The sequence below is a fragment of the Bufo gargarizans genome, chromosome 4, assembly GCF_014858855.1.
Source record: "Bufo gargarizans isolate SCDJY-AF-19 chromosome 4, ASM1485885v1, whole genome shotgun sequence".
Taxonomy (NCBI): Eukaryota; Metazoa; Chordata; class Amphibia; order Anura; family Bufonidae; genus Bufo; species Bufo gargarizans.
The window spans coordinates 123919736-123940563 of NC_058083.1; the positions used below are offsets into that span (position 1 = coordinate 123919736).

At 45.6% G+C, this 20828-nt stretch overlaps 1 protein-coding gene across 1 annotated transcript in view; it reads left to right on the top strand.

The window, feature by feature from the left end:
• The first annotated feature begins 1902 nt into the window (after window positions 1–1902).
• The window catches only part of WWTR1 (WW domain containing transcription regulator 1), a 78710-nt gene continuing 59784 nt past the window's right edge, over window positions 1903–20828 (top strand). Inside the window, exon 1 of the mRNA XM_044288649.1 lies at window positions 1903–2656. Within this exon, the coding sequence (XP_044144584.1) occupies window positions 2247–2656 (410 nt within the window). The 5' untranslated portion in view covers window positions 1903–2246. The remainder of the gene's footprint in view (window positions 2657–20828) is intronic.

Genomic DNA, 20828 nt, shown 5'->3' on the forward strand with positions numbered 1-20828 from the left:
TCACACAGTTTTAGAGGATATTCTGCACCAAAACCACGGCAAATCCATGTCCAATTATTTTCAATGGGAAATCAAGTTGCCGTTGAATGGGGCGAATCCGCAGTCAGATCCACAGCATGACAAACTACAAATCCGCTGAAGAGATCCAAGGCTCAGCTTGTGAGAACGTCATCTTCACTGTGAGAACGTACCCTTAGGGCTCATGCACATGAACATATTTTTTTTCCGTGTCCGTTCCGTTTTTTTGCAGCCCATATGCAGAACCATTCACTTCAATGGGGCTGCAAAAAACGGAAATGTCTTCGTGTGCATTCCATGTCCATATGTCTGTTCCGCACAAAAATAGAACATGTCCTATTATAGTCCACATTACGGACAAGGATAAGACTGTTCTACTAGAGTCCGGCTGTTCCGTTCCGCAAAATACGTTATGAACACGGCCGGTATCTGTGTTTTGCGGATCCGCGAGAACGGAAGCCCGTATTATGGCTCTAGTCCCGTTCTATGGGACAGTCCTATGGAGCTGAATGGAGCTGTGAACACACATGTATGTGTGCAGCTCCATTCAAACAGGGGAACGAGACCCCCATTCTGGTGACCCCCAGATCAGACACTTACCCCATATCCTATGGATAGTGGGTAAGTTGTAATGGGACCACCCCTTGGAGTTGGGGACAGGGGCTGATGACCACTTCTGAGGTATATGTGTAATAAAATGTAAATGTTTTAGGGTACTTTCACACTTGCGGCAGAGGATTCCGGCAGGCAGTTAAAACTGATGGCATTTGTCAGATGGATCAGGATCCTGATCCGTCTGACAAATGCATTGGAATGCCGGATCCGTCTCTCCGGTGTCACCTGGAAAAACGGATTCGGCATTTATTTTTTTCACATTTTTTGCGGTCTGAACATGCGCAGACCACAATGCCGGATCCGTTTTGCTGGAACACTCGGGGCCGGATCCGGCATTAATGTATGTCAATGGGAAAAAATGCGGCAAGTGTTCCGGAATTTTAGATGGAGATAAGGTTACTTTCACACTAGCGGCAGGACGGATCCTACAGGCTGTTCACCCTGTGGGATACGTCCTACCGCCGCTCCGTCCCCATTGACTATAATGGGAATGAGGGCGGAGCTCCGACGCAGCACGGAAGTGCACGGGGAAAGGCCGCCGGACTAAAAGTACTGCATGTCCGACTTTTTAGTCTGGCAGCCTCTCACCGCGAACTGCGCCGGAGCTCCGCCCCCATTATAGTCAATGGGGACGGAGCGGCTGTCCGGCGAAATAGCGGCAGGACGGATACGACAGGGTGGACAGCCTGTCGGATCCGTCCTGCCGCTAGTGTGAAAGTAGCCTAAAAGCGTAGCATGTTGCGGTATTATCTCCGGCCTGAAAAGTCTAACGCTGGGTTCAGACCTGAGCGTACTTGAACGTACGCTCTGTATGCGCGATTGTACGGGCGATTGCAATCGCGCATACAGAGACAAGCGAACGCCCATTGTCGCGCGTTCCCGCTGAAGTCTATGGGCGGGAACGCGCGACAAGACGCCCCAAAGAAGCTCATGTACTTCTTGGGGCGTCGGGTGTTTTACAGCGCGATCGTACGCGCTGTAAAACGCTCAGGTCTGAACCCAGCCTGAAAGACTGAACTGAAGACTGAACTGAAGACTGAACTGAACGGATTGCTCTCCATTCAGAATGCATGGGGATAAAAGCGATCAGTTATTTTCCGGTATTGAGCCCTTTTGACGGAACTCGCTGTTTTTTGAAGAAAACCGCTAGTGTGAAAGTAGCCTTAACCCTTTGCTGCTTTCCACCACACGCGCTGTAGCTGGGCAGGAGCAGTTGGGGAATGTCGCCTCCATAAAGCCATGGGAGGGGAGAGGCAGGCTCCGGCTCTGCCCTGTAAGGTAAAGTCCCGGTCTGGAGGGGGAGGAGGGCGCGGCTCACGGATTATTCACGGCCCGTCCTCCTGTGAGTTGACATTTTCGGACTTTGCTGGGGACACGGTGGAGACTCGGGCCGAGGTGCCGGGAACAGCCGCCCACACAGCAGGCTTCGGACGGGACCCGAGGCTGCTCCAGGTCACAGAGGGGAGAGCACTTTAGGGCGTGACGTCACAATGCTCCTCCACTTCTGGGGCACGTTCACACTCGCCGCGTTCTAGGACGTCTCCGGTGCAATCTCCGCTTCTCTCCGGGCCACCTCTGCTCCCTTCCTCTCACTTGTCTTTGGTTCTACAAGGATGAACCAGAATCCAGGTCTCCCCCCTCCAGGGCAGCAAGTCATCCATGTCACCCAGGACCTGGACACGGACTTGGAGAACTTGTTTAACTCTGTCATGAACCCCAAACCCAATTCTTGGAGGAAGAAAATCTTACCCGAGTCCTTCTTCAAGGAACCCGACTCGGGCTCCCACTCCAGGCAATCTAGCACGGATTCTGGGAGTCACCCCCCAAGGCTTGGCATCCAGCACGTCCGATCCCACTCGTCTCCTGCCTCGTTACAGCTAGGTGCTGGTACCGGTACCGTGCCCAGCCCGGCCCAGCAGCATGCCCACCTCCGCCAGCAGTCCTATGATGTGACAGATGAGCTGCCCCTACCACCCGGCTGGGAGATGGCATTCACCCACACCGGGCAGAGGTATTTCTTGAAGTAAGTGGCTATTCCGAGTTTTGGGGGGTTACATGGTGGGGTCCAGCCCTGAGACATACCATGTAGGCTGGAGGAGAAGAGAGGGAATTGCATTAACCCCTTTCCACCCACAGGGCTCTGCTGAGGAATGTTGCTATTTCCTTTCCTGCCAGTGGATTATGCAATCCCATAAACCAGGGCTGTCTGTCTGTACAGTGCGGTTTTAACTCCTTACTTGATGGACACGGCTGAATTAATCGCCGTGTATCCGATCGCGGATAAGGCTGCACGGAATAGCACACATGGTGCAACAAGCTTCATGCAGAGCATCTCATAGCTCACCTAGCTGTGTTACAATAAAGGGTTAATGTGCCAGATTTGTCCTGAATGTTACCAAAGCATTTCCTGTGTCTCCCACCACTGAGAAGTGGTTCCGAATATTGGAGGTCTATGACCAGTCTGGTAACAGAACCCTCTCTCTAGGGGCTCATGCACACGACCGTATGTCAACAATACGGATGACGTCCATGTGCATTCCGTATTTTGCGGAACAGAACAGCTGGCCCCTCGTAGTACTATCCTTGTCCGTAATGCGGACAATAATAGGACATGTTCTATTTTTTTTGCAGAATGGAAATACGGACATATGGAAACAGAATGCACACGGAGTAACTTCAGTTTTTTTTTTGCGGACCCATTGAAATGAATGGTTCCGTATATGGAACGGAAGCACTACGAAGGGCTTTTGTGAGGTTTCGTTCCGTGCTTCCGTTCCGTAAAAAGATAGAACTTGTCTTATCTTTTTGCGGAATGGACGGACCGCGGACCCCATTCAAGTGAACGGGGTTGCGATCCGCAAGCGTCTGGCCCACGGTCGGTGCCCGTGCATTGCGGACCGCCATTTGCAGGCCGCAGCACGGGCATGGCCAGAGGCCTAAGACATGTTCTATATGTTTACGGACCGGATCATCCGCGTGCTTTCTGCATCAGTATGTCCATTCTGCAAAGAGATAGACTATGGGGGTCATTTATTAAGAAATATGCGCCACTTTTTGGCTTATTTAAGGTGCAGATTTTGTCGCAAAGGGGTTTTTGCAGCGAAATCTGCCCCTTTTCCCCACTCGCGGGGGTGTGGCGTGGGTGGGGAGAAGCGCAGGCCGGACCATCTCATTTACCACTTTCTACGCCAGTTTATTTAAACGACAGCTCTAAGGGAGATGATGTAGTTTAAACGATGTTGCGCTTTGGGGCATGCGTCGCCAGCTCATGGGGATTAAGACGGGCTTAATAAATTACACCCTATGTCCACAAAATGTGGACCATAGACCCATTGAAAAAAAATAGGTCTGCAAATAAAATGTGAACGGCACACAGATCCCATCCGTATTTTGCTAAATGCATATGGTCGTATGCATGGGGCCTAAGGCTTCATGCACACAACAGTATTTTCCATCCGTGTGCTAGCTGCATTTTTTGCGGATCACACATGGATCCTTTCATTTCAATGGGTCAGAAAAAAAAACAGACAACACACAGATGTCATCCATGTGCTGCCCGCATCCATATGTGCGTTCCACAAATGATAGAACATGTCCTATTCTATTGTGGACAAGAATAGTCATTTCTAGTGATTGGAGTGAGAAAAATGCTAAGTGCACTTAGAAACTGTTCGTATTTTGCAGATCTGTGGTTTGTGGACCACAGTGCGGACACGGTCGTGTGCATGAGGCCGCGGCCTAATCTGTATTCCTTTCAACAGGGCCATAAACAGCACGTCAGTATAAACTGTGGGGTCCAGCATCAGTGTGCCCCTTTTTATCAGTGTGCCCCTTTTTATCAGTGTGCCCCTATTTATCGGTGTGCCCTTACTACCCCTATTTATCGGTGTGCCCTTACTACCCCTATTTATCGGTGTGCCCTTACTACCCCTATTTATCGGTGTGCCCTTACTACCCCTATTTATCGGTGTGCCCTTACTACCCCTATTTATCGGTGTGCCCTTACTACCCCTATTTATCGGTGTGCCCTTACTACCCCTATTTATCAGTGTGCCCTTACTATCATTATTAGTAAGGGCACACTGATAAATAGGGGTAGTAAGGGCACACTGATAAATAGGGATAGTAAGGGCACACTGATAAATAGGGGTAGTAAGGGCACACTGATAAATAGGGGTAGTAAGGGCACACTGATAAATAGGGGTAGTAAGGGCACACTGATAAATAGGGATAGTAAGGGCACACTGATAAATAGGGATAGTAAGGGCACACTGATAAATAGGGATAGTAAGGGCACACTGATAAATAGGGATAGTAAGGGCACACTGATAAATAGGGATAGTAAGGGCACACTGATTAATAGGGATAGTAAGGGCACACTGATAAATAGGGATAGTAAGGGCACACTGATAAATAGGGATAGTAAGGGCACACTGATAAATAGTGATAGTAAGGGCACACTGATAAATAGTGATAGTAAGGGCACACTGATAAATAGGGATAGTAAGGGCACACTGATAAATAGGGATAGTAAGGGCACACTGATAAATAGGGATAGTAAGGGCACACTGATAAATAGGGATAGTAAGGGCACACTGATAAATAGGGATAGTAAGGGCACACTGATAGATAGGGATAGTAAGGGCACACTGATAAATAGGGATAGTAAGGGCACACTGATAAATAGGGGTAGTAAGGGCACACTGATAAATAGTGATAGTAAGGGCACACTGATAAATAGGGATAGTAAGGGCACACTGATAAATAGGGATAGTAAGGGCACACTGATAGATAGTGGTAGTAAGGGCACACTGATAAATAGTGATAGTAAGGGCACACTGATAGATAGTGGTAGTAAGGGCACACTGATAAATAGGGATAGTAAGGGCACACTGATAAATAGGGATAGTAAGGGCACACTGATAAATAGGGATAGTAAGGGCACACTGATAAATAGGGATAGTAAGGGCACACTGATAAATAGGGGTAGTAAGGGCACACTGATAAATAGGGATAGTAAGGGCACACTGATAAATAGGGATAGTAAGGGCACACTGATAAATAGGGATAGTAAGGGCACACTGATAAATAGGGATAGTAAGGGCACACTGATAAATAGGGATAGTAAGGGCACACTGATAATAGGGATAGTAAGGGCACACTGATAAATAGGGATAGTAAGGGCACACTGATAAATAGGGATAGTAAGGGCACACTGATAAATAGGGATAGTAAGGGCACACTGATAAATAGGGATAGTAAGGGCACACTGATAAATAGGGATAGTAAGGGCACACTGATAGATAGGGGTAGTAAGGGCACACTGATAAATAGGGATAGTAAGGGCACACTGATAAATAGGGATAGTAAGGGCACACTGATAAATAGGGATAGTAAGGGCACACTGATAAATAGGGATAGTAAGGGCACACTGATAAATAGGGATAGTAAGGGCACACTGATAAATAGGGATAGTAAGGGCACACTGATAAATAGGGATAGTAAGGGCACACTGATAGATAGTGGTAGTAAGGGCACACTGATAAATAGGGATAGTAAGGGCACACTGATAATAGGGATAGTAAGGGCACACTGATAAATAGGGATAGTAAGGGCACACTGATAAATAGGGATAGTAAGGGCACACTGATAAATAGGGATAGTAAGGGCACACTGATAGATAGTGGTAGTAAGGGCACACTGATAAATAGTGATAGTAAGGGCACACTGATAGATAGTGGTAGTAAGGGCACACTGATAAATAGGGATAGTAAGGGCACACTGATAAATAGGGATAGTAAGGGCACACTGATAAATAGGGAAAGTAAGGGCACACTGATAAATAGGGATAGTAAGGGCACACTGATAAATAGGGGTAGTAAGGGCACACTGATAAATAGGGATAGTAAGGGCACACTGATAAATAGGGATAGTAAGGGCACACTGATAAATAGGGATAGTAAGGGCACACTGATAAATAGGGATAGTAAGGGCACACTGATAAATAGGGATAGTAAGGGCACACTGATAAATAGGGATAGTAAGGGCACACTGATAAATAGGGATAGTAAGGGCACACTGATAAATAGGGATAGTAAGGGCACACTGATAAATAGGGATAGTAAGGGCACACTGATAAATAGGGATAGTAAGGGCACACTGATAAATAGGGATAGTAAGGGCACACTGATAGATAGTGGTAGTAAGGGCACACTGATAAATAGTGATAGTAAGGGCACACTGATAAATAGGGATAGTAAGGGCACACTGATAGATAGTGGTAGTAAGGGCACACTGATAAATAGTGATAGTAAGGGCACACTGATAAATAGGGATAGTAAGGGCACACTGATAAATAGGGATAGTAAGGGCACACTGATAAATAGGGATAGTAAGGGCACACTGATAAATAGGGATAGTAAGGGCACACTGATAAATAGGGATAGTAAGGGCACACTGATAAATAGGGATAGTAAGGGCACACTGATAAATAGTAAAAAAAAAAACACTTATTTGGGCATTTTTTACAAAGCCAAATTCATATGTGTAATGACCCTTGTGCTGTCATTGCTAGTGTATGTTTTTAGCAGGTTCCTATCATGGTCATGTGCTTGGAGCGTTTCTCTGGAGAGTCGTGCTTTCATGCTTTGATTCCATAGGGAATCATTATAACATAGCCTTCATAGCCCATGCAGTGTAAGAGGGAGGGGGCCATGTTGATTTGGTCACACTGCGGTATTTCAGCCCCTGCCTTCTTTTGAGAAGTTGTAACTCCTTCCAGCAGATTACTGGAAGTGGGAGTTGGGTATAAGCCAGATCCATGTCCAGACACAAGTCTGGATCTGTACACTGTAACATCATTGCCTTCTCCTGGAGACCAGTCATTACCATGAATGTTCATGTATTCTCGACCAACCAAGCTCAAACCTTTGCTAAGTTCCGTTTTACTGTCATCCTGGACCCTGAGATACGAAACAACATATCTGACAACCTGACCATCCTGAAAACGATGGCCATGCCTTCTGTGCTTCTCGTGTTTTGAGGTTTTCGCGAAGAAAGCAGATATGATTTTGGGATACTGGGATAGGTCAGCTGTTCTCTTGTATCTCCCAATGTATACTTGTGGGGGTTATAGAGCTGAAAAACTATAGCTGCTCACCTTATTCTCCATCATAGGTTGTCAGGGGTTTTTTACACCGTGATTCATTTCCACTTGCGTCTATGAAAGTGGTACAGTGGTGCAGCAGAGCTTAGTTGGTATTTCAGCACAACTCCTATGTGATATCTGTCATTTTACATAGGAGTGCCTTGTATGTACTGCATTATCTTACATTACAGGAACATTACAGAACTATTGAGTTAGCTGACAGTCAGCTCTGCTACATAAGTAAAGCGGATGAGGCCTCCTCAGCCAACTCGGCTGTGTGTAGAGGATTTTCTGGTTTGCTGTCAGTGTTTACATGAAGCAGCTGACAAAGTGAACTTGTAGGGAGGTGAGGAGGGCCATTACTGGCAGATCCTGCACCAGATCTGTATTCTCTGGAGCTTTACAACAGCAAACACTTCTCAGCGCAGTAGATTTGTGATGGCTTCTTTAACCTCTGACTCTTCACACATTCCTTTCTACCTCACCACCTGCAGTAAAAGTACGGTATGTCATAAGTAGCAACCCGTGTTCTCTGGTGGTTTATGCACTCAAGAAACCACTACGTTTAGACTTGCAAGTCTATCCCCAAGACAGCACCTAAACTGCACCCCCAATACAGACGCAGATGTAGAAAGTGCCCTATATTCCTAACAAGTAGCTCCTATAGTTTACAGGTATAAGGTGTGCGGTGTATTTATAGACAAACCTGAAAATTGATCAGTGCATCGTGCAAGGGGCTTTCTTCATATAGTGTATAAAAAAAAAAACATCTTGGTAGTAGAAACTTTAAAGCGAATGGACACTTTTGATGTTGAAAAAATATTACTAGAGGCTTCCTTGATTAAAAAAAAACAATCTACAGCAAAAATCTACAGCATATATAAGCTGCTCTTCTTGGAAGCTTTCCCCCCATCCTTATTCTATGGTATTCCATGTACAAAATCCTTCCTTCCTGCTATCTCTAACACCCAGTGAAAAGAGAGAGCGGTCAGACTACTTCACACTCTGTCTATAGCATGTGTGAGCTTCCCTTCTTGGCTGCTTTTCCCCCTCTCCATTCTCTGATATGCCATGTAAAAAATACCCCTTCCTGCTGCTATCTCTAACAACCAGTGACGAGAAGGGGGAGAGTAGAGAGGGCCATCAAAGCAGTGCCTGACAGATTTATGTCAGATTCTGCAGCAACACCAGCTAGGTAAAGGACTTGCATACACTCTATAGAGAAAAAAAATAGTAAGAGATTTTAGTTTTTTACTTAAAAGGGCTTCTGCCCATGCTTTCTTGACTCCGACTAATCAGATAAAAATCTGGAAAAAATATTTTTATGACTTCTAGCAAGGTAGATAGTCTGCAGCTGAATGGAGTCCTTCATCAGTCAACTAATGTTTGGCTGATAAGGTATACAGTGTTACCCAATGATATATTGGGTTGCATACAAGCTGTTTATATTTATTCAGTTACTGTCCCTTCAAGCTTTGAAGGCGCCAGTCGGAGGTGTAGTGAATGGAAAATCACATTGACTTCAAAGGGAGTTTCCATGCCATGGTGCCCTGTCCAGCAACAACAAGGCTTAATGAATAACGTGACAAGAATTTCATAGGAGACAGCGAAATGCAAGTGCAACCTACATCCCTAGAGCTTATTTTTATTACATTTGATACCCCCGAGACTTCAGTTAGATCTACATTCAGAATAAAGACAACCAGAAGGTTTTTGATGTCTCATATGGGGCTAAAAGAGGTATGAAACAATATCGGTGAATGTTCAATAGCTAATTCCATGTTATTTATAAGTTGTTCTCTCCTGCATAAGCAAACCATAGAAGATCCCCCTAACCCCTCCATTGGAATCTCTAGTTAGCACCATGAGATGTTTTGGGTGCAGTTCTTCAGTTCTCCTGCACACGGCATGCTGTTTGGTGCATCTCCTATGTTTTATAATACAATATGGTGCTTCCGTGATTCTGTGTATTCTTCCCATGACTTGGAACATACCATACAAGAATAAGTGATAAAACAACTCTGTATGCCTCCATATGTAATCAAGGGAGCACAGAGGTACAGTATGGACCTATAGATTTATATATGGGCACGATTTGATGGACCAGTATTACATCGGTGGTTCATGCCTGCCGCTGCCCTGCCTTTTTGGGCAGGCATGGGTGCCGCTTCACTCACCCTGTTTCTGTCACAGTTCCAGCACCTTGGTAGCGGGTGCGGGAGCCAGTGTCCTGTGTGTCTTTTAGGGATATTCTTCATTGCTCCTCACCTTATTCTGATCCCTCCTTTGGCTCTGTGTGCAGCTGTTAGGTTGTTTCCAATGTACTAATCTGCTTCTGCTATATAAACCCTGCTGTTTGTCCTATTCTCTGCCTGAGCAATAGGTTTACTAAGTTGCTAAATCGTAAAAAGAGGCTATAATCTTTTTGTCTGCCCATGTACCGACTTATACCCGATTCCCAGTTTCTGACCTTCTGCCGCCTGATCTGACCCTGATCTCCATAATGGCCCTGTGCTGGCTGCCACAACCTTTTGGACTGTTTCTTGGATTCACACAAACTCTGTTTTCCCCAACTTCGGCTTGTTACAGACAAGAGTTTTGCCTTATCTCTCGGAGCTTCGCACCAGTATGTCTGACCTCTGTGGGTCAGCTCTTAACCACAACCAGGACTATTTTAGGACGTAATAACTTGGTGATTCACCGGCAGCAAAGTCCAGATCACTGTATATGAGTTAAAGGGGACTGCCAAGATAACAACATTAGGACTAGCCCTAAGTCAAACCGGTTGGTTGACGCAGTTGTTTCACATCCACTGAATGTAACAACTTGGACAACATAAAGCCATAATATGGTCTTGTGCAGAAAGATCTTAATGTGACCGTACCCCTATATTAGCTGTTGGCCAATATGTGTCTCTCTCAGCTTCCCAAAAGACATACACTTTTAGTTCACCAAGCGCATGTGTGTTTTCAATGGGAAAGAGAAGAAAGCCGCAGCCAGACACCTCTGGTGGTGGCTTATCTCATGAGAGAACAAAAGAATGAGGCATTGAAATCCCACATGTCTGATCTTTCTCTTTCTTTCCCCCAACATCACCTGTTGGGGTGAATTCAGGAGGTGTCCATAGACATTAGATTTTCGAATGACCTGGAGGAAAATGGCAAGTTCACCAACAATACTCACAACTACACTAATTTGTATGGAGGGCTTTTGAGTTACTCTTGAAGCCATAGATCAACTAGTGTTTATAAAAAAAAAGCACTGTTTATATACACTGATCGTTACATTCTCTCGAGATGAGAAAAAAACTGATCAGACCCCCACCGTGCAGGTCCTGCTAGGGGTGCACACAGAGACCTGGAGAATTTGTAACGTTGAACTTATGAATAGCCAATCAGTAATCCGGGAGGAGGGGATCAGCCCATTGGAGAATCTGAGACCACAGTCAGATGAGCCATACATAGCTAATGTTATCCTGTAACATAAATATGTATCTTGTATCCTTAGAAACATCTTAGTACCTGTCTAATAATTCACGCTATAAACAGTATGTGCTCGCTAGGCGGTAAGGATAGGTGATGTAGGGGCAGCGCACTCTGAGCAGACTGGTAATTCATTTATCACTGGTACAGAGATAAGAAGAAGCAAATACACTGTGTCCAGCCCACATATCTGCTGTAGGAACCAGTGCTGAAATCAAAGTGGGAATATTTTTAGAACGGGACTATATTTTCATGATGGAAGGTTCTTCTGACACACATGGTCCTGCTTTCTCCATGGGAATCTGTATATGAGGAGGCCTGATAGACTATTTTTTATGGAGATTAAATGTTTTCATTGAATTGTCTTGACACATAAAAGCGGCAAAGTATGGCTTTGACAGTAGTAGATTCATTTTCTGTCCTCTGACTATGACCTTATAATACGTTAGGACAGGAAAACCGATCCTGCTGCTTGTCGCTGCCGTTCACATTGTATTGTCTGAAGCGAATTACTTTCAAGAACGCATCAACGTCTTGGGGAAGAAGTGTATCCCTACAAGTAACATTGAAGAGGACCTGCCACCTTTCCTTACATGTCTGATTAATTAAATACTTATATAAATAATGAATAGTTAATAAAGTTACTAGATGAGGGGGGGGAAGGGTAACCCTGCTCGGTCTGTCACTGCGAAGTCAGTGCTGCACTTGTTGGGACAGACCTCCAGCCGGTAACACCTAGAATAGGCAGTTCTATGGGGGTTCCAGCCGGGTGTATTGCTGATCCAGGATAGGGAATAACTATTAGATATGTGGGGTTCCTACCACTGGGACCCCCTCAGATCAGGTAAATTGGTGACACGGGATCCCTGAAATGAGCAGAGTGGCAGGTCAAGCATGCAAATTGCTGTTCCTTTCGTCTGAGGGTACTTTCACACTTGCGTCAAAGTTTTCTGGTATTAAGTTCCGTCCTAGGGGCTCAATACCGGAAAAAAAATGATCAGTTTTATCCTAATGTATTCTGAATGGAAAGCAATCCATTCAGGATGCATCAGGATGTCTTCAGTTCAGTCTTTTTACGGTATTTGGACTGAGAAAAAAACGCAGCATGCTGCATTTTTCTCTCCGGCCAAGAATGCCGGATCCGGCATTTTTTTCCATTGGAATGTATTAGTGCATACAGATTGCCGGATCCAGAAGGCAGTTCTGGCGACAGAACTGCCTGTTGGAATCCAGCAACACAAGTGTGAAAGTACCCTAAACGTTGTACCCGGCTATCTCTAGAAATCCCATAGAGATGAATGGAGTGGCATTGCATATGTACTACTGGTCACTTTGTTCATTTCAGGGGGCGCGTGAGTTACAGGGTCCCTGTTCTCATGATCAGTGGCGTTTCTAGCAGTAGGAACTCTATGGATAATAGCTATCCCGGATGTTGTGGATAGGGGATAACTTGCTACAACCTGAATACCCCTTTAAGGAATGTGCATGCTAGGTGAATAAGGATCCCCTGCGACCTGGCTCTAAAATCACCCAAGGCAGACTAAATAAAAGGATTCAGCAGCTTCAAAGTTCAGTAACTATAATCATTTGAGACATGGGGCTCTTCAAAATGAAGTAAGGTATAGAAGCATATTGTGTAGTCCCTGAAAGAAAATCCCCAAAAATAAAGGGCAGGAATAGCTTTTTATACTATGATGTCTAATTCAGAAAAGAGCATACCACTCAAACTTATGGTTAGTTGCAATTAGTTTATTAGTTCCATCCAATCAATACCGTTAAGATATGGCCAACGTTTTGGTTCCATCCTGGAACCTTGTACATGGCCTGTGAGTCATGTATGTGTTCCTGTTGGATGGTGGCGTTCCTATACAGGAACTGGTGCTTCCGGTTTCATCCACTGTATAGTTTCCATCATTGGCAGCTGATTGGTTGGGGTGTTGGAGCCTAACTACTTGATATTAATGACCTATCCTCAAGTATCAGAAAAACCTTTCAAAATATTTACCTTCATTCTATTTTTATGGGCAAGAAGGACCCGGCTTTGCACGGGTATATTTCATCTATTTAATTTAATGTTTGTGTGTGTCGTTAAAATATATCAACATTATCCCCCATAACAGTGACCTCTACAGTACCCCACACCCTTAACAGTGACCTCCACAGCCCACCAGCCCTTAACACTGACTCCCACATAGTACCCCACCTCCTTAAAATGGGACTTCCACAGCACCCAACCCTCATGACAGTGACCTCTACAGCACCCACCCCCTTAACACTGACCTCCATAGCAGACCGTCCACTTAACTGTGACCTCCACCGTCTCCTGTCACCTTAACAGTGACCTCTACAGCATCCCACGCCCTTTAACAGTGACCTCCACATCAGCCGCCCCTTTATTAGTGACCTCCACAGTACCCCATCTCCTCAATAGTGATTTCCACAACACCCTGCCCCCATAACAGTGGCCTCTACAGCAATTCTTCCCTTAACACTGACCTCCACAGCGGACCATCCCCTTAACTGTGACCCCCACAGCAGCATGCCCCCTTAAGTGTGGTCTCCACAGCATCCACAGTGCCCTTCCCCTTTAAAGCTGACCTACAGCAGTGAAGAAAAATGGCTGGGTTGTTATGGAAACCTTGTGTAAAACTGTGTGTATGTAGAGACTAAGGGCCTGCAAGCTTCTATTGGCTGATAGGGGTCATGTGACCGTGTGTATGGCACTTGGGATATGAGGAGAAAGACCTGAAGGCTTCTATTGGCTAATGTAGGTCATGTGATGGTGCCATATTTGCATTTTTTGGGAATATCTCAGGGATGGTATGTGCTAGAGAGCTGAGACCCTGTCTAAAACCTTCCCAGACACCTGATGTACCTGTGTGCCAAATTTCGTGATTATGAATGCGACGGTGCGGATTACTTAAGCGGACATATGTACATACATACACTCAGCTTTGTATATTAGATTTTATCTGCCTTTCACTGAACGGAACTGCAGGGTGGGGAAAACCAAATACCCCAGACTGGTCGTTCTATAATTACACCAAAACCAGCATTAGAGATCGAGGAACAACTGCCATGCACAGTTGCTGAAGCTTCTCTGATTTGCAGTTTTATGTTTGAAGTGGAGATCAGTGGAATGCAATGAAGCCGCTCATCACATAGCAGATGCTGGGTCTCCAAGCAATGGGAGAGACAAATAGGGGCAGCGGCTCACCCTAATTTTCAGTAGAGGTTTTCTGTACAGCTCCATCCTGAATAGGACATGTACAAAGAATCTGTGGAGACTCTACCAGGACTTGTGATCTCTTTACATCAAATGCTTCTAGCATCAGTTTCTGATTGATCAGACACTCACCCATTTATCTGCCATGGCCCAGTACATGGCACTTCTACCTGCGCACACAGCATGATCGGGTTTGTTGGCATCACAACTATCCATGAAGCCTCATATCCTAACTTGGAATGGGACCCCATTTGCCAATGGCAAGCTCGGTGACAAAGTGAGAGCTCATGATTAAGGTCTTCATTGTTCTATTTAGTGGTGTACCTAGCTTATCTGCAGTAGTCAACAACCAGCCCTCACCCCTGGATATGGTCCCTCTCAGCTTCTGGATCTACAGTATTGTTCGCTACACTGTCACCCATATTCTGATATAGAGGTGTATGTATTTACGGTCTATCTATCTCACTATCATCACTTACAGGAATTGCTGCCAAGGTATGAAATTTGGTGAGTTCCTCAGTACAAGTCCTTGGGATTAGAGGGCAAGTAACGCAGCTCTCTGTTCTTCTGATATGCTCTCGGAGTATATTAATGTTCCTTAGTGAGTGGCAATGACTCTTCGCTCTAAACTATCTGGAGAATGCTGTGATTTCAATAAAGCTCCAAGTGATTTGCTGCCTCATTATTATTTCGGACATTGATGGATTCAGCTTGCCTCCAAGCACTGATTCAATGTTATAAATGTCCATAAAACTGTTGGAAACTACGGTGAAACACATCACCAAGAATATTAATCAACATATCGGTATTAATAAAGCGAATGCTTGACACCAGAATGAGCCATCAGGTGGCAAGAGTAGTCCAGCTAACATTTGTCACTTGTCACCGTTATTGATCCTTTCCAGTGCAGACAACGTTGAGGCCTTCTTCAGTATCCATCTTGTGTCGTATAAGATGATAAACAGCGACTGTATTACTGTCTTACATTACTGTGCTATGATCTGCCTTAGGCCTCTTGCACACAAACCTATTTTCATTCTGTTTCCGTTCAGTTTTTTTGCGGACCGTATACGGAACCATTAATTTTAATGGGTCTGCAAAAAAAACGGAGGGTACTCTGTGTGCATTTCCGTATTTCCGTTCCGCAAAAAAAAATATCAACCTGTCCTATTATTGTCCGCATTACAGACAAGGATAGTACTGTTCTATTAGGGGCCAGCTGTTCCGTTCTGCAAAATACGAAATGCACACGGAGGTCATCCATCTTTTTTGCGGATCGTTTTTTTGCGGACCGCAAAATACATACGGTCATTGTACATAGTGTGAACTAAGTGTTGCTCAATTTTTCGAAGAGCATGTTCACCCCACGGATTTTCTATGTGAATACATGTATTCTTCAGAAAAAACATGTATTCTGGCCCCCATTGTTTCTCGGTGGGAGTTCGTGCTGCCATTCACACGCCCACAGAGCTTTGTTCATTCCCTAAAGACCCCCATACACATTAATGTACTGTTGGCTGAACCCGCAGAGAAGATCCGCCGACACTCTAATGTGTATGGGGGGCTCCAATCTCTTCCCCAACAGAGGATGTTGGGAAAGAGTTTTTGAGAAAATCTATATTTTTTGCCCAATCTATTTGTTCTCCCAGGAGATAATCTGCCGTCAGCGGCTTCCTTACCCTCCCCATAGAATACACATACAGGTTTGGCCGAGCCGAGAACAGTTGTCCCATTCCCCTGTCTTTCAACAACGGCAAGGACGCACATGCTCTTTGCCACTCCATTCATGATGGACATAGCCGAGTATAGTGTTCGCCTACTTCCGGCTGTCCAAAAGAGAATTAATGAAGGGTGCATGTTCGGCCTGTTGCTCCACCAGGAAGGGGGAACGAGACCCCCATTCTTAGGATCAGTGGTGGTTCCAGTGGTCAGGGGCAACTTGAAAACTTGGAACAACCTCTTTAATGCATGTACAATATTCATATTACCCTAATAATATTCCCTTTAAGGCTACATGCACACAAACGTTGTTTGTTTCTGTGGCCGTTCCTTTTCTTTTTTTTGCAGATAGGATGTGGACCCATTTATTTCAATGGGTCCGCAAAAAATGTCTGCATCAGTATGTCCGTTCCGTAGCCCCGCCAAAAAAATAGAACATGTCCTATTCTTGTCCGTTTTAGGCATTATTACAATGGATTTGCCCCCCCCCCCCCCAAAAAAAACGGATGGCATACGGATCTCATCCTATTTTTTTGGCGGACCGCAAAACACATACGGTCGTGAGCATGTAGCCTTAGGGCTCATGCACACGACCGTATGCCCTCCGAGACATACGGTCCGTAAGTGGGCCATATGTTCCTGAGCGGCATACATCGTGCACACGGGAGCGCACAGTATTATAGGTTACTATGATGCTGTGCGCATCGGGCCTCCAGCGGGGTTATTGTCCCACACTCATATTATCATATGAGTTTGGGACAATAGTCCCACTGGCGGCCCGATGCCCACAGCATCATAGTAACCTATGATGCTGTGCGCACGATGTATGCCGCTCTGGGCATACGGAGGGCATACGGTTGTGTGCATGAGCCCTAACTGTGTATATATTGCTATTTGGAGGTCAGGTAGAATTGGTGTTTGGTAGAGAAGGGGTTACAGAGCAATAATAAACTTGTACACAAAGTGCTGAAAAAGTTGGAATTTAAAGCTCATGACTGGAGGACATAGCTCGCTGTGTACACAGAGCCCTCATTGTTCTTCCTATTTGTCTCTTGCTTAAATTTTAATAATTATTGAGTTGCTGGTGATTATTAACTGAGATTATATTTAACATTGAGAAAAGAGCTACATTCCAAGGCAACCGAGGACAGCACCATGCTGGCATCCGTTATCATGAGCTGGCAGGACATTTACAGGTAGTTTAGGAAGGTTGTTTGCTTGGTGTACATAGCACCCTCTAAGGTTTCTTCTGAGGGAGCAGTAATTGAGTCTTATTTAGTAATGTCTCGTGATTGTCTATGTAAATGCAGCTAAGGCCTCTTTCACACTTGCGTTGTCCGGATCCGGCGTGTACTCCACTTGCCGGAATTACACGCCGGATCCGGAAAAACGCAAGTGAACTGAAAGCATTTGAAGACGGATCCGTCTTCAAAATGCGCTCAGTGTTACTATGGCAGCCAGGACACTATTAATGTCCTGGTTGCCATAGTAGTAGTGGGAAGCGGGGGAGCGGTATACTTACAGTCCGTGCGGCTCCCGGGGCGCTCCAGAATGACGTCAGAGCGCCCCATGCGCATGGATGACGTGCCATGCGATCACGTCATCCATGCGCGTGGGGCGCCCTGACGTCACTCTGAAGCGCCCCGGGAGCCGCACGGACGGTAAGTATACTGCTCCCCCGCTCCCCGCTACACTTTACCATAGCTGCTAGGACTTTAGCGTCCCGGCAGCCATGGAAACCATTCAGAAAAAGCTAAACGTCGGATCCGGTAATGCGCCGAAACGACGTTTAGCTTAAGGCTGGATCCAGATTAATGCCTTTCAATGGGCACTAATTCCAGATCCGGCCTTGCGGCAAGTGTTCAGGATTTTTGGCCGGAGCAAAAAGCGCAGCATGCTGCGGTATTTTCTCCGGCCAAAAAACGTTCCGTTCCGGAACTGAAGACATCCTGATGCATCCTGAACGGATTTCTCTCCATTCAGAATGCATTAGGATAAAACTGATCAGGATTCTTCCGGCATAGAGCCCCGACGACGGAACTCTATGCCGGAAGAAAAGAACGCAGGTGTGAAAGAGCCCTTAGGTAAGTATTGGTACAGCGTTGTATGGGAAGGAGACTGAGGTCTTCTGAGTCGTTTATTTCTCAGAGTAGCCCACTTCCTACCACTTGTAGAACATTGGCCTGTCTGACGTCAGGCTGGTTCCCCGCTCCTTTGTGTAGAGTAGCCTAATACCACACTTTGGCCTCATGCACACGGCCGTTGTGTGCCCGTGGCCATATTGCAGCCTGCATAAGTGGGTCCACGGGTACCGGCCCGTGTGCACTCCGCTTCACGGATGCGGACCCATTCACTTGAATGGGTCCGCAATCACGGAGATGCGGAACTGAAGCGTGGACCGGAACCCCATGGAAGCACTATGGAGTGCTTCTGTGGTGTTTATATCCGTGCCTCCACACCGCAAAAAAATAGAACTTGTTCTATTTTTTTTGCGGTGCAGACGGATCACGGACCCATTAAAGTTGAATGGGTCTCGATCCGTCCCGGCCGCCGCATTGACGTCGCCCATGCATCAGGGACCGCAAATTGCCGGACGCACAACGTTCCTGTGCATGAGGCCTTTGGAAGAGGAGATATCACCTCGTCTTTCTACAGACCTCGCGCAATCTTATTGTTTCCTGGTGTACAAGCTATCTTTGAAAACAAATTTACCTACACAGATCTAGCCACAGTTTCTTCTACCTCTACTTGAGTTTGATTTGATCCTTGAGTACATAACCTCAAACTGGTAGGTAGTCTGAGAGTTAGGCCTCATGCACACGACCATTCCGTTTTTTGCGGTCCGCAAAACACGGAAGCCGCCCGTGTGCCTTCCGCAATTTGCGGAACGGAACAGGCGGCCCCATGTAGAAATGCCTATTCTTATCCGCAAAACGGACAAGAATAGGACATGTTATATTTTGTTTGCGGGGCTAGGTAACGGAGCAACGGATGCGGACAGAACACGGAGTGCTGTCCGCATCTTTTGCGGCCCCATTGAAGTGAATGGGTCCACATCCGAGCAGCAAAAAACTGTGGCTCGGATGCGGACCAAAACAATGGTCGTATGCATGAGGCCTAAGGGTGATCATGGAAATCGCTGTTGGACCATATAAGTTAATCGCCACCTTTTAGATCGGCCAATGTGAAATGTGTTGTTACTACGATTGTTTGATTCCCATACAGTTTGTATATTGTCATGCACAGGGCGATGTGTTGCTTGAACATTGACTGTTAGGTCCACTTCAGCCAAAGCAGCTTGTTTGTCCGCTAATTGGTGCCATGTTTACACAGACCAAATGATCAGGAACAGTCGTATGACTGATTATCAGACCATGTAAAAAGCCATTGTTATCAAAACTGGTGCTAAGGAAATCTGTCGTCCATCGCCACCAATCAGGTTGATCTTTTCATTTTCCAAAGGAGCTCTGAAAAATGAAAGGTGGAATATGATTGGTTGCTATTGGCAACTAAGCCAGGTTTCCTTTGCATCAGTCTTAATAAATCTCCCCCATTGACTTGCGCTTCCTGGGCAACGATGCAGAATTTGTAAAAGGCCGCCATGCCCACTTACCACATGCCACTTACGATACCACCTTTGGACCAGGGATTTCTGCCTCGGTGCTTTCTATATGTATAATTCTGAATAGATTACACATTAGACCAATGTTCCTGAAGTGGGCTATGACTGCTGATTAGGCATTTAGAGCATGTGGCAGAAGTTCGGGCTTAACCTTGGATTTCTGCAGTTATACATGCCACCATAACGCATAGTTCTTCTCTGTAACATGGATTTCCATTGATGTCAATGTGAGGTGTATTTTGTGCAGATTCCACCATGTGAACATGCTCTTAGAGTATAGCTGCTAGGTTCTCCACCCGTAGCACATATACCCCAGGGGGTACATGCCATGTCTGTAGGGGGTAGTTGGATGATCATTACCTTGGGGATACTTGATCATCTGCTTGAGTAGGAGGGCTTAGGAACATTGAGAAAAGAAACATTAATGGGAGATAAATATGATGCATATTAACATAGACCATATTTTCTAGAATGCCTCACTTGTCCTGTCTGTAGGGAGTGTTCTATAGAGGCATTCTGAAGGCACTGGAGCATCTGGTCTTAGCGTTGCCTGAAGGAACGTGCGGCCATTTTGCAGAGCATGAATATCTTGCTCTCCAGTGCTGGGGATCTATTTTGGTCGTGACTGTAAACTTGCTGTATAAAGAGGGGCCATGACCGCCCTCTGTTAACATGCTGTAACTTGATGCTAGCTGCTGAACTTAAAGTCACGGATTGGGTTTACTGATGCTGCCTAGAAATGCCTGCTTTAACAAAGTGAGCTTTGTGCTGTAAAAACACGTTTTGGAGGAGCACAGAGCCTGCTTTTTTAGGATATGACACACAAAGCTGAGATTTTCTTATTTTTTTGGTTGCCATTTGCTTTCTTTCACGTAGAAGGTTCTCAGACATCTATGTGGTATAACCTGCACGTTTACTCTTCAACTCTTATGACATTTTCCCTCCAACTCCTATGTTATGGCAGCGCACTAACTAAAACCCACAGATTTACTAAGACAT